General features: G+C 52.1%; 1 protein-coding gene, 1 long non-coding RNA gene and 1 other non-coding gene across 3 annotated transcripts; 2 read left to right on the plus strand and 1 right to left on the minus strand.

Moving 5' to 3' along the window:
• Positions 1 to 914: 914 nt before the first annotated feature.
• On the plus strand, positions 915 to 6875 carry LOC120248670 (lanosterol synthase-like). Its single transcript, XM_039257107.1, has 5 exons — positions 915 to 1433; positions 1989 to 2069; positions 2641 to 2811; positions 3683 to 3761; positions 4322 to 6875. Exons 2-5 carry the CDS (start codon positions 2047 to 2049, stop codon positions 4451 to 4453), a joined length of 405 nt encoding a protein of 134 aa, XP_039113038.1. The 5' UTR covers positions 915 to 1433; positions 1989 to 2046; the 3' UTR covers positions 4454 to 6875.
• A 610-nt stretch (positions 6876 to 7485) lies between these two features.
• LOC120248671 lies at positions 7486 to 12043 on the minus strand. The gene is made up of 4 exons (XR_005532649.1): positions 11980 to 12043; positions 10457 to 10631; positions 9519 to 9675; positions 7486 to 7731 (listed from the first exon to the last, which is right to left on the minus strand). It is a non-coding gene; the product is annotated as an uncharacterized LOC120248671 (long non-coding RNA).
• On the plus strand, positions 9511 to 9671 carry LOC120248685. Its single transcript, XR_005532657.1, has one exon. It is a non-coding gene; the product is annotated as a U1 spliceosomal RNA (small nuclear RNA).
• Positions 12044 to 12102: the final 59 nt, after the last annotated feature.

The raw sequence follows: 12102 nt of genomic DNA on the forward strand, positions 1-12102 counted from the left end.
GAGAGAGCATGAGCCGGGGTGGGGCAGAGAGAGAAGGAGACACAGAATCCCAAACAGGCTCCAGGCTCTGAGCTGTCAGCACAGAACCCGATGTGGGGCTCGAACCCACAAACTGCGAGACCATGACCTGAGCCAAAGTCGGGTGCTTAACTGACTGAGCCACCCAGGCGCCCCCGTAGAACTCATCTTTTAAACTTTTAGGCCTCAACTTCTTTTTCTGGGCAAAGTTTAAATCTACAACTCCTGTCTTTAGTAGTTGTAGAACCATCCAGGCTCCCTCTCTGCTTGAGACAGTTTTGAGAAGCTACTTTCCCAGTAGTTTGTGCATTCTAAGTTTTCCCATATGCTGCGTCAAGTTTTCTTATTTTCTCTTTTAGTTTCCACTATACTTGTCACATCACTCTGGTCGCTAGTATTATTTTTGTCCCTTCATCCTTTGTTATTTCTTGCTGTGTCACAACATTACTAAAACTTGGTGGCTTCAAACAGCACATGTCTGTTGCCTCACAGTTTCTGTGCGTCGGGAACCCAGGCACAGCCTAGCCAGGCGCTCGGCTGCACGTCCCACGGGGCTGCAGCCAGGATACTGGCCAGGACTGGGGTCTCGTCCAAGCAGCGGCAAAGGGAGGGTCTTATGGAGTTTCATGTAATTGCTGGCAGGTTTCCATTCATTGCAAAATGTCAGCCTCAGGGTCCCATTTCCTCTCTGACCATTGGCTGGAGGCCACCCTCAGTTTCTTGCCATCTGGGCACCTCTGTGGCATCTCATGAAGCCGGGAAGGGCCAGGGAGTCTGCTTGCAAGACAGAAGCTAGACTTCCCTGTGCCTGAGTCACGGAAGTGATGTCCCATCAACTTGGCTGCAACCTGTTGTTTGGAAACAAGTCTCAGGTGCTGCCCACACCCGAGGGTCATGGGGGTCACCTTGGAGGGTGTATTTATACCTTCACTTCAGCCTTTTCAGAGAACCAGTTAATTCTCCCAAAGTACCAGTTAGACTTAGGATGAATCTCTGCCCTCAAAATCTATTATTTTCTCTCTAATTTTTCATTTCTTTTTAAAGTTTCATTCTGTATGTTTACTCAAGCTCGTGTCGGTGACGTTATTGCAGTGAAACAACAGTCTGTGTCTGTAGCTGCTCCTCACTGACATTTTACTTCCCTCCTGCATTTCGTTTCACTGTCAGTTTGCTTCTTCCTCCTGTGCCCTCTCCTCCCTTATTCTCTGACCTTTGCATTTCTTCTCTCAACTGTTGTTTTTTACCCGTTTTTGTAAGGGAGACCTTGCTGGTTCTTCTGAGGCCGTGGGCCGGGTATGCTCGGGGTGGGCGGATTGCTGTGTTGGGTTAGCCATCCTCCTGTGTTCCAGGGAGACGCTCGAGCAGGGCCTGGAGTTCTGTCGGCAGAAGCAGCGGGCTGACGGCTCCTGGGAAGGGTAAGTGAGCTCCCGGGTATGCGTGTGTGCGTGGGCCGGGAGGGCTCTGCTCTTCAGTGCTCCTGTGATGTTCAGTCATGTGTTCCAGGAGTGAGCTTCTAGCGACAGATTTTGGACCTTGTTTGGTTTTGAACGCCTGGCCTCACCCTGGCGGTGCTTGCTCAGCTCGCTGCTAAAGCGGTTTGGCCGAGTGTGTTGGAAGGGCTTGGTGGCCTGGTGCCTGGTTTGTCGTGTCTGTGATCACTGCTTCCTCTGGGTGTGGATCAGTTCATGTTGCTTTGTGGCGTCAGCAGCTGGAGCCAACCCGTGAGGGCCGGGAGCGGCGGGAGGGGTGGGGGGTAGGCGTTAGGTGTGTTTTCCTTGTCCTGGGCCGTAAAGCCTGAGGCACTGGAGCTGGCTGCTCGCTTGGCCACTTGGATGGTTTTCTTGAAAATCACGCCAGCTTCCCTGACCCCATGATGGAGGGTGTTCCCAAAGTCTGGCAGAACTCCTGTTGTTTTGCACACCCATCTGAATGAGACCACAAGGCTGAGCCCCTCCTTTGTCTTCGTCCAGCTCCTGGGGAGTTTGCTTCACCTATGGCACCTGGTTCGGGCTGGAAGCTTTCGCCTGCATGGGGCAGACTTACCGCAGCGGGTGAGTGTGGGCATTTGCCCCCACTGGAGTGAGGCTCTTCTCAGCAGAACACTGCTGGGGGTGTCTTTTCCTTTGAAGTCAGTTTGGGGGGGGTGTTTTTATTTTCCTGCTCATGAGCCAACAACACCTCTTCTAGTAAAGACACTGGACTGGGGTCTTGCCGGGCTCCTCTGGGGAGTTTCTGGCTTGTGTGTGGAGGGGCACCTTGGGCTTACCTGGCCTCCACGCCCAGTGGGACACCCACTGGGCTGGGCTGAGAGATGGGAGGGTGGCCTCAGGTCTGAGCTGTCTCCAGCCACCTCACCCAGCTCTGCTTTGTGGGGTTTCAGGGGTGGTCATATCTGCGTGGCATCTGCAGCCACAGAGCTTTTCAGTTGATCTTCCCAGCAAACTTAGGAGCCAGGTGTCTCTGTGGTGGGTGGACCTTATGTGGTGGGTGGGACCGGAGTCAGACTGCCTCCCCCTCCCCACCCCCGCCATACTCCTCCCCTTACCCCTGGGGAGGCCTGGCCAGTGGGGACCTGGGACCTCCCCGGAGTGACAGCATCTCCTGTGTTGCTGGTGTCTACAGGGCCGTGTGTGCGGCAGTCTCCCGGGCCTGTGACTTCCTGCTATCCCAGCAGATGGCGGACGGGGGCTGGGGGGAAGACTTCGAGTCCTGCAAGGAACGGCGTTACATACAGAGTGCCACGTCCCAGATCCACAACACGTCCTGGGCCTTGATGGGGCTCATGGCCGTCAGGTGGGGGTCAGGAGGAGGAAGGACACTGAGCATCGAGCAGGCAGCGTGGGTGGGGTGTGGGTGGGTGAGCTGTGAGCAGACGTGGGAGGTGAGGCCTGCAGGGCAAGGGGGTTCCTGCAGAGAGGCTTGCCTTCTAGAAGACCACCCAGAGTGACAAGGGGGACAAGACTGTAGGGCGAGGCAGGGCCCTGCAGCTGCTCCTGCCTCCGTGTGCGCGCGCAGGCCCAGACACACGCACATGAGAGCGCACATGCACGCACGCACACGCAGACACGCACAGTGTCCCAGTCTGTGCGGTCCTGTGGCCTTTGAGGCCATTTGGGGAATCTTCCTAAAACTCCCTCAATGTTAGACTAGGTCAGTGTGAGCAGGAGCAGCAGCCGAGCTCAGTCCTGTGGTGTCATCCCTTCCCTTGATTAGTGAGGATTAGCACACGTGGCTTGCACAGCCCTCAGAGGGGCCTGAGGACCAGTGGGCTGGACAGGCACGAGTTTCACCTCCTTCTGTCCTAGAGTGAGCCAAAGAGTGCATCTTGTTCAGGGCCCTGGGGCAGGTCTGGAGCAGGCAGGGCCCTTCACCAGCCATGTGTGTGGGGCTGCCTACCTGGCCTGCTCATCTCCACACTGGCTGCCTTTTGCATTTCTCTGGGATTCTGGGTAGAAAATGTGCAGCGGCAGCCTGCAGCATGCTAACTCTCGTGGTGGGCGGCAGTTCCTTGTGTGCGTCGGCGACAGTTCGGTCATCACTCAGCATTTTACATCCTCCACGGGCTGGCAGCCCGAGGGTGAGGGTGCAGGTTGGGCTGTAGCCAGAGGCGCTTTCCCCCAAAGAGTGGTGGCAGACACGCTCAGTGCCTCCTCTTCCCCCCCAGGCATCCCTGCATAGAGGCCCTGGAGAAGGGAGTCCGGTGGCTGCTTAGAAAACAGCTCCCCAGCGGCGACTGGCCCCAGGTATGCCAAGGAGGCCTGAGGAGCACAAGGCCCAGCGCTGACCTTGATTTGCATGAATGTCTTCCAGCCCTACCCCGTCCCTGCATCCCTAATGGTCTCCTCATGGGCAGGGTCTTAGCTTTGGGGACTTGAGGTTTGCAAACACCACCAGTGAGAGCCTGTGGTGGAGGCAGGTCTGTAATGAAGCCCGGGCTCTGGGGCAGGGCTGGTGCTGGGGTGGAGGACACTGGATACCCTCAGGCTCTGCCTCAGCAGGGAATGCAGGACACCTTCACCTTTTCCTGTGGGCATGCGGTCACGAGGTCACATGAGGCTGACCCGCTCCCTTGGATGAGTCCAGGGTTGACAGCTCTGAAGGGCTAGTGACTGAGGCCGGAGGGTCCCCTGCAGGGTGAGAGGTCCAGAGCTAAGGTGGTAGCAGGGGAATGGCCTGCAGAGGTTCCCGCGGACCCCCCACCCCCACCCCGGGAGCCTGCCGGCTCTGTGGCTGGAGTCTCCGTTCAGGGAGCCCCTTAGCCACCTGCTAGAGCCTTTGTGTTTATGTCTCTGTGTTCTTTCAGGACAACATCTCTGGTGTCTTCAACAAGTCCTGTGCCATCAACTATAACAGCTACAAGAACGTCTTCCCCATCTGGGCCCTCGGCCGCTTCTCCCACCTGTACCCCGAGAGTGCCCTTGCTGGCCTCCCTTGAGGGTGCCTGGCAGGCAGGTGGGTGGTGGGCACCGTTGTCCGGGGGGCTGCTGAGCAGTGGCTGTCATGTGAGTCCTGGTGGGGCAGCTTGGGTGAGCTGCAGGGGCCCCCTGCCCAGGGGTCCAGTGCCCCTCACCGCCCCCTTCCACATGGTGCGACCAGGCCTGGGGCAGGGGTGGGGCCGGTGGCTTTAGGCACTTGATTTTCAGGATGGGTTTAATTCTTTGAAGAGCTCTGGAGCTCTGGGGAGGAGAGGACAAGATGAGCCCTGACCCCCGCCAGCGCCCAGCGTGTTCCGCAGCCCCTGGCCAGGGCGTGCCTCCTCGCTTTGGGGCTGGGAGGGCTTTCTCGACCAAAACCTCGGTTCTCAGGCGAGGGGCGCGGGGCCTCATCTGCCTCCTGCTGGTGCTGCCCCGCAGCCGGCTCTTCCTATTTCTTCTGTCTGTGGGGCTGAGGGATGTGGTCTGGTCACCATGGCGGCCCTGGGCTCGGCAAGGAACTGGGAGCAGACTTGCTGAGTGCCTGGGGCTGTGCAGAGGGAGTGGCTGCTGGCTGTGCCCTCCACCCCAGGTTCGCCCCTGCTGCATCGTGGTCACCAGTTGTGGGCACCAGTATCCCTCTCTCCCGCTTCTAACCCGTAGCGTCTCGTGATGACAGGCTCAGGCAGCAGGCTCAGTGTGGCAAGCAGGGAGCGCTCACGAGTGGTTCGGTGGTCACCACTGTGGGGCAGTCAGCGTTGCTGGCTGGACAAGCCTGGCGCCGTAGGGTGCCCTCTAGGCTGCCACTAACCCTCATGTCCTGGCTTGTCCTCTGAGCGGAAGTGAGGGCCAGATTTCTGGGGCAGTGCCTCTTGGGCGCTAAACCTCTGAATTCCCTTCTATCTCTAAATCTGGTTTGGTGTGCATGGGTTTGGGGCCCAGGATGGAAAAACCCGGGCTCTGGACTTGCCGTTGACCTTTGAGACATGTGGCTCATGTGCTCAGGGCTTCCCTAGGAGTGAGGATGTGTGGAGCCACCAAGAGCTTTGATGAGAATAAAAGCCGGGTCTGGTGTTGCCCCCGTGCCCCTCTGCCTGTTGGTCTTCTGTGCCGCCTCCTGGGCTGGCAGCCGCCCCGACTGTGCTCCCTCAGGCAGCCTGATGTCCGAGTGCTCCTCCGTTCCTGCCCTTCTCTGACCAGATCCCTGCAGGGCCCTTGCCGAGACTGCAGCACGTGGCCTTGACCCTGCAGCTCTGCTGGCCTTGAGTGCCGTCCCTGACTCTGCCTGGGGCCTGCCTGACCTCCTCCGCTGACTCCTCTTCCCCAGGGTCTGGGTTGTGTGTACACACAGGTGGCCCCACTGGTTCCACCGGCTGCCACACTGTGTGGCACGTAGTGGGTGTTCAGTGACTACCTATTGAGTGTCAGCACTTTCCCCCAGACATTTTTTAACTTGGATTTATTTTGGCTGAAGGGACTGTTGGGATCCCTTTGAAATCTATTGGGTTTGCTCTTGCCCTTCTTTTCTTGGCCCCTATTCTCCCCCAGCTGGGACAGCAGCAGCGCAAGCTTCTGCCCCTTGAAGTGACCGCTGCCCCTGGTAGGCTCCCAGGGGGCCAGATCACTGGGTCAAACCTAAGCAATGAAAATCTACTTTTATACTGCAAATTCATTTCTGTGGGCAGCTATCTTAACAAACAGATATGTGATTCCCTTAGAAGCAGGTCACACTTGTGTTTTGTCTCAACTTGGGAACAGTCACAGATCTGGGGTTTTCAGGGGATAAGAGTAACTGCTAGAAGATGAGCAGGTATATGTCATTATTTGAGTGGAAATTATGTGCTTCAGCCTAATTAAAAATCAAGTTCTCGGCAAAACAGAACAGAAACAAACGCATAAATATAGAACAAACTGGTGGTTGCCAGCAGGGAGAGCATAGGAGGTGAGTGAAACAGAAGAGTCCACACTTCCAGTCACAAAATGTGTAAGTCAGGTGATAGAAAGCGTGGCCTGAGGCACATAGCCAGTGACAGCTCAGTCACGTTGGGTGGTGACCGCACCTGCTGTGGGGGACGCTGAGCATGTGTACGGTTGAATCACTGCTGTACCTGAAACTAATACAAACTCGTGTCAGCTGTACTTTAGACTAAATCAGGTTCTCTTTCCTGGGCAAATCAACAAAGATGCTTGAATTCAAATTATTTTTGGTTATTGGGAGCAGACTTTGAGTATTTACTGGAAATTTTTGCTGGAGCCATATTAAGTTTTCTGTATTCACCGGGTGTAAACTTTAAACTTTCCCTGTGAGGAGGAATTCCCTAACTATAAACCCTTAACTCACAGTGGAAATTCAACTCTAATAGTTTTCTTTACTGAACCTAATCAGTGTTGCTACATACATTTAAATTTTATTTGGGCAATAAAATGTTACAAAAATTAATACTATCCACTGTTGCTTCTTCTTTTCTTATCCCTGCAGATATGCTAATTATAGATTAATTAGTTAGCTTGATTTATCTTTGTCTCCATCCGCAGTAGAACTTTTTATTCACAATTCACTTTGTTTGAAAATGGAATTAAGGGTAGAAACAGGAGGCAGAGGGGAGTTGACAGGACTTAAGGCGCCAGCGGGGGCGGGATGGGGGGGCGGGATGGCGGGGCGGGGGCGGTCGCTCTTCTGCCCTCAGTTCTCTAGGCGGCGGCTGGAGCGTACACACAGCAGCCCCAGTAGCTGGTCTCACTGGTTGTGAGCCTCACCATAGGGCGTCTGCTCGCAGCGGGGTGCCACTGTAGGCACCCACACCAGTGGCGGTGGGAGGAGGCTGAGGGTACTGCTCGGGAGAGCACCAGGCCCCTCCATGGTGTGTGAACTTTGTGCCTGGCGTTTTCATCTGGGGCTTTGGCTTCTGCCTCAGAGACCCCCTGTCACCACTCAGGAGGATAAGGATGGTACGGATAACGTAAGGTTACCTGTTTTCCTCAGTGCAAATAATTCGCCCATTAGTTTCTCCACAATGACTGCTGGTAGGTGATTTCCAGCCTTCCCCCAGGGACAGTGATGGCCCAGGGAGTGTCTGAAACCCATGCTGGACACAAGTGGAGAACAGCTAGTTTGCATGGCTTGTGGCAGCCTCAGATACCGTCCCCACAACCAGGCCTTTTGTGGGAGTGAGACGCAGTGGACTGGAGACCCCATGTCTTTGATGCCCTTTCTGGTTCTTGGGAGAGTAGAGGAGTGGGGGCTGTTCTTGGGCCATCCAGGAACAGCTGAGCTCTGAAACAGCCCGTGGTGGCCAAAATACTTAAAAAAAAAAAAAAAAAAAAAAAGCCAGTGACCTGTTGGATGACCTTGCGTGCTCCCACGTGCGTATGTATAATTGGAGTCTCACAGAATGGGGTAGGAGGGAGGCAGAAAAACATCTGAGTAATCATGATATGGAATATATAAGCCCGTAGATGTGTCATGCTCGACAGACATAGAATAATCACACAGACCAAACATGCCCAAACCAAAACCTACTCCAGAGCACATCATGAGTTGATGAAAACCAATGGTGAATAAAGGCTTAAAAGCCGTCAAAAACAGACACGTTATATACAAGTGAGCAAAGGGAAGGACAGCTGTCTTCTCATCAGGAATGATGCAAATCAGAAGGCTGTGCTGTATGACATCGTTATAAAGTATTAAAAGGGAAAAACTGGTCAGCTTAAAATTCTCTATTCACAAAACGAAAGTGAAGGCAAAATAGACCTTCCTTTTCTAGACAAATGAAAGCCGAAGGAATTCTCCAGCAGCCTTGCCCAAAAGAAATGTTTGGGCCCAAGGAAAGTGATACCAGGTGGAAAGTGATCTTCACCAAAGAATGAGACCCAGAAACGTTACATGAAGAAGGCTTTTCCCCCTTTGTTAAAAACAAGCATACAAACAAAAAACTCTTTGAAATAGGATTAACTTTTAAAGGCAAAAACAAGAAAGTGAACACAGACAAAAGTGTGCTGGAGGACAATGGCGGATGCTGCCAAGAGGCTCCCTTCGTGTCTCAAGTGCTGCATCCGCAAGCGACAGTATTTACCAGAACACAGGTCGTCAGAAGTAAGAGGAACATATTGTAGTCAGCGAACTGCTAAGGAAGGAAAGGAGGTATGGCTAGAAAACTAATAAAGGGGGCAAAATAATCCCAAAGGAGACCGGAAGAACAGATAGAACAATAGAAAATGTGATAAGCCTAACTCTTATGGGCTAGATTGTGTTTTCCAAAATTTATCTGGAAGAAAAGGACCTACATTTGGATATGGGACTTTTCAGAAGGTAATTAAGGTTAAATGAAATCACAGGGTGGCTCTGATCTGATAGGACTGGTGTCCTGCTAAGAAGAGATGAGTTCACACCCAAACACACAGAGGGACAACCACGTGAGGACACAGCTCTGCCCACCCCTGGTTCTCAGGCTTCGTGCTTTCAGACTGTAAGAAAATAAATTCCTGTTGTCAAAGCCACCCAGTCTGCTGTTTTGTTATATAGCCCTAGAAAACTGCCACACCAACCATTTACGTAACTTTACTAACTGAAGGGCCAAGCACTCTAGTTAAAAGCAGAAACACTGAATGAAAAAGCATGACTCGTGTATTGTCCATGAGAAATTTTAAGTGCAAAAATACAGGATAAAAGTACTGGTTTAGAAAACTATATGAAAAAACATTAATCATAAGCAAAAGTACTGTATTAATATCAAGGTAGGCTTCAGGAAAAGGAACAGTCCTAGAAACAAAGAGTCATTTAATAACAGTAACATGTATGCACCTAATAGCATAGCTTCAGAATATGAAAAACAAAAATGGGCAGCTGGAGAGGGAATTTGATAAGTGGGAGACTTCAACGTTGTCTCCACAACTGTAGACAAAACCTTGAGCCAACTTGAATGGGCATTTATGGAACGCTTAATCTAACATTCTTTTCAAGAGCTTATGGGCCATCATTCTCTAAGACCACATGTGGGGTGAGGAAATTTGAAAGGATTGAGGCCACACAGTGTATTCTCTAACCAAAGTGGAATTAAATTAAAAATCAGTGACAAAAAGAATACTTACCTGGCAGGGGAGATACCATGATCACGAAGGTGGTTTTCCCAGGGCGAGGCTTTTCCATTGCATTCTGGATGTGCTGACCCCTGCGATTTCACCAAAGGTAGGAAACTCGACTGCATAGTTTGTGATGGTGGGGGAAAAGAAAGAAAATCCCAGATATCTGAAAATAAACAGTATACTTCTAAATAACCAATGATCAAAAAATGAAAGTACAAGGGAAATGAAATATTTCAAGCTAAGTGAAAAAAATGACTTCAAAATTTGTGGGATGTATCTAAAGCAGTGGTCACAGAAATGTTACAGGCTTACCTATTAACACTGTATATAAGGTTTCAAGTCTGTGATCTAAGTGTCCACCTTAAGAATCTTAAAACCAGGGCACCTGGGTGGCTCAGTCGGGTAAGCATCTGACTTCGGCTCAGGTCATGATCTCACAGTTCATGGGTCTGAGCCCTGTGTTGTGCTCTGTGCTAACACAAGAGCCTGGAGCTGCTTCGGATTCTGTGTCTCCCTCTCTGTCCCTCCCCACTCATACTCTGTCTCTCTCAAAAATAAACATTAAAAAAATTTTTTAATATAGTTTATTGTCACATTGGTTTCCATATTTAAAAAAAAGAATCTTAAAACCAGAGTAAGTAGAAGGAAGGAAATACCAGATAAAAGAGCACGAGTCAAATGTTGTAGGAAACAACAATGCATCAGTGAAGTTGACGCTTTGAGAAACAGCAAGCCTCTGGTCGGATCCAGAAAGAAAGGACACCTACGGCCGGCATTAAAAAGGTGCATTGCCACCAGTCCTGCAGACACAAGGCAGCGTCCAGGCTGGTCACCCCCAGGCCTGCTGACCTGGCGTGGTCAACGCGAGCTCACTGTGCGGCCGCCTCTCTGCGTCCCACTGCTCGCACTGCCCGGCTTGCTGATCCTTGGGTCCTTCTGCACACCTGCTAACGCTGCTGCTCCGTGTTCACGTTCAGTTTTCTGCCTTGGCCGCGTCGGTCTGTCCTCAGAGGCGCGAGACCGCAGAGTACAATAAGGGAACGTCACGGCTGCTCAGTGCCAGCGTTCCACAACGCAGACAGAAAAATCCGGAAAGACACAGTTGTCACATAGGTGTTCCTGAGAAGGGGAAATTTACATCACTCTGCATCTATTTTAGAACTTAATTTGAAATTTAAAACTTTCCCAAAAGAAAGCTCTAGTCTCAGATGGCTTCCTGGTGAATTTTATCAATCATTTAAGAAAGAAAGAACAACCTAACACAAATACCCCATACCCAGACATTAGAGAAGGCGGGAACATTTTGCAGACTCCTTTTAGAGAGTGTGACCTTGATAGCTCTACCAGACCGAGACATTACTGGAAAGGAGATACAGATCAATTTCCCACACAAATACTTAACAGACTAGTAGTAAGTTGAATCCAGTGATAAGAGAATGATGCATCATGATCAGAAAATTGGCAGAGGGGATGGTCCTGTGGCTGGAGGGGATACATGTTCTGAGGGTTTTCTAATGGCATTTTAAGTGCCGTGGTGTGGAGGGAGGCTTTCATGTCCCAGGGTCTTGCTCTCAGGTTTTGGGGGAGACATCTGCCCTCAGTCCTGGGAGCCCCTGCTCACCCTTGCTCAGTGGGAGCTACCCATGTCCCCACTGTCCTTGTCTGATGTGAGAGGCTCTGGGGTCCAGACACTGGGCGTGTCTCAGGTCGCATAAGGTACGTACATTTGGGACTTAGGAATCCTCTTTTCCGGGGCGCCTGCATTATGCGTCCAACTTTGGCTCAGGTCATGATCTCATAGTTTGTGAGTTCGAGCCGCTCATCAGGCTCTGCGCTGACAGTTCAGAGCCTGGAGCCTGCTTTGGATTCTGTGTCTCCCTCTGTCTCTGCCTTTACCCACTCACGCTCTGTCTCTCTCTCAAAACTAAATAAGCATTTAAAAAAAATTTTTTTTTTAATCCTCTTTTCCACAAAACCCGACTCAAGCCTTTCTCTCCTTGAAGCAACCTTATGCTAACTTGGCAGTCTGGGGGAAATAATGGCTTTGCTCTGCGTGGACCCCGAGTGCCCTTGATGCAGCACTGGGGACCCCTGGATGTTGGGGCCGAAGGTTGGAGGACATGCTGGTTTCTTGTTTGGACTCTATCCCTTCCCAAGAGGGTCAGGAGATGACCCCTCTGTTGCCTCAACCGCTGCCAAGAGGCACGACCAAGAACTTCAGAGCCAGGAAACGGTGCTGAGTGCGTTTACCGCTCTGAGTAGTTAGTTGGAAGAGCGGGTGTTGGGGCGGCTTCGTGTTGGTCTCACTAACCGAGGACGGAAATCTGCACTCTGGCAGGACCCCGCGAGCAAAGGTCTGTGTGTGATTGGTCCGCACAGGCCTGGGTCCAGTCGGGGGAGTCTTCAGTTAGGTCCAGTAACAGTCAGTGTTCCGGACACTCAGGGCTCACAGTCCAAGCCTTCTTACCAGGGAAGAGTGGTCAGCAGGCCGCCTCCAGCTGCCGGCCCCTCAGAGCCCGCCCGGAGTCCACGGGCCTGTGGGCTGCTGCGAGCACCCGAGCTCCCCGCTCCTGCCCACCGCGCCTTCTGC

Source organism: Hyaena hyaena, unplaced genomic scaffold, assembly GCF_003009895.1.
Source record: "Hyaena hyaena isolate Hyena2069 unplaced genomic scaffold, ASM300989v1 scaffold_600, whole genome shotgun sequence".
NCBI classification, from domain to species: domain Eukaryota; kingdom Metazoa; phylum Chordata; class Mammalia; order Carnivora; family Hyaenidae; genus Hyaena; species Hyaena hyaena.

What these genes read in the sequence shown, in the direction of transcription:
- LOC120248670 (XM_039257107.1), top strand. Translation starts at nt 2,047, where the DNA reads ATGGGGCAGACTTACCGCAGCGG. An exon ending in GGGCAGACTTACCGCAGCGG is followed by an intron (nt 2,070 to 2,640) that starts GTGAGTGTGGGC and finishes TGGTGTCTACAG; the next exon opens with GGCCGTGTGTGCGGCAGTCT. An exon ending in CCAGCGGCGACTGGCCCCAG is followed by an intron (nt 3,762 to 4,321) that starts GTATGCCAAGGA and finishes GTGTTCTTTCAG; the next exon opens with GACAACATCTCTGGTGTCTT.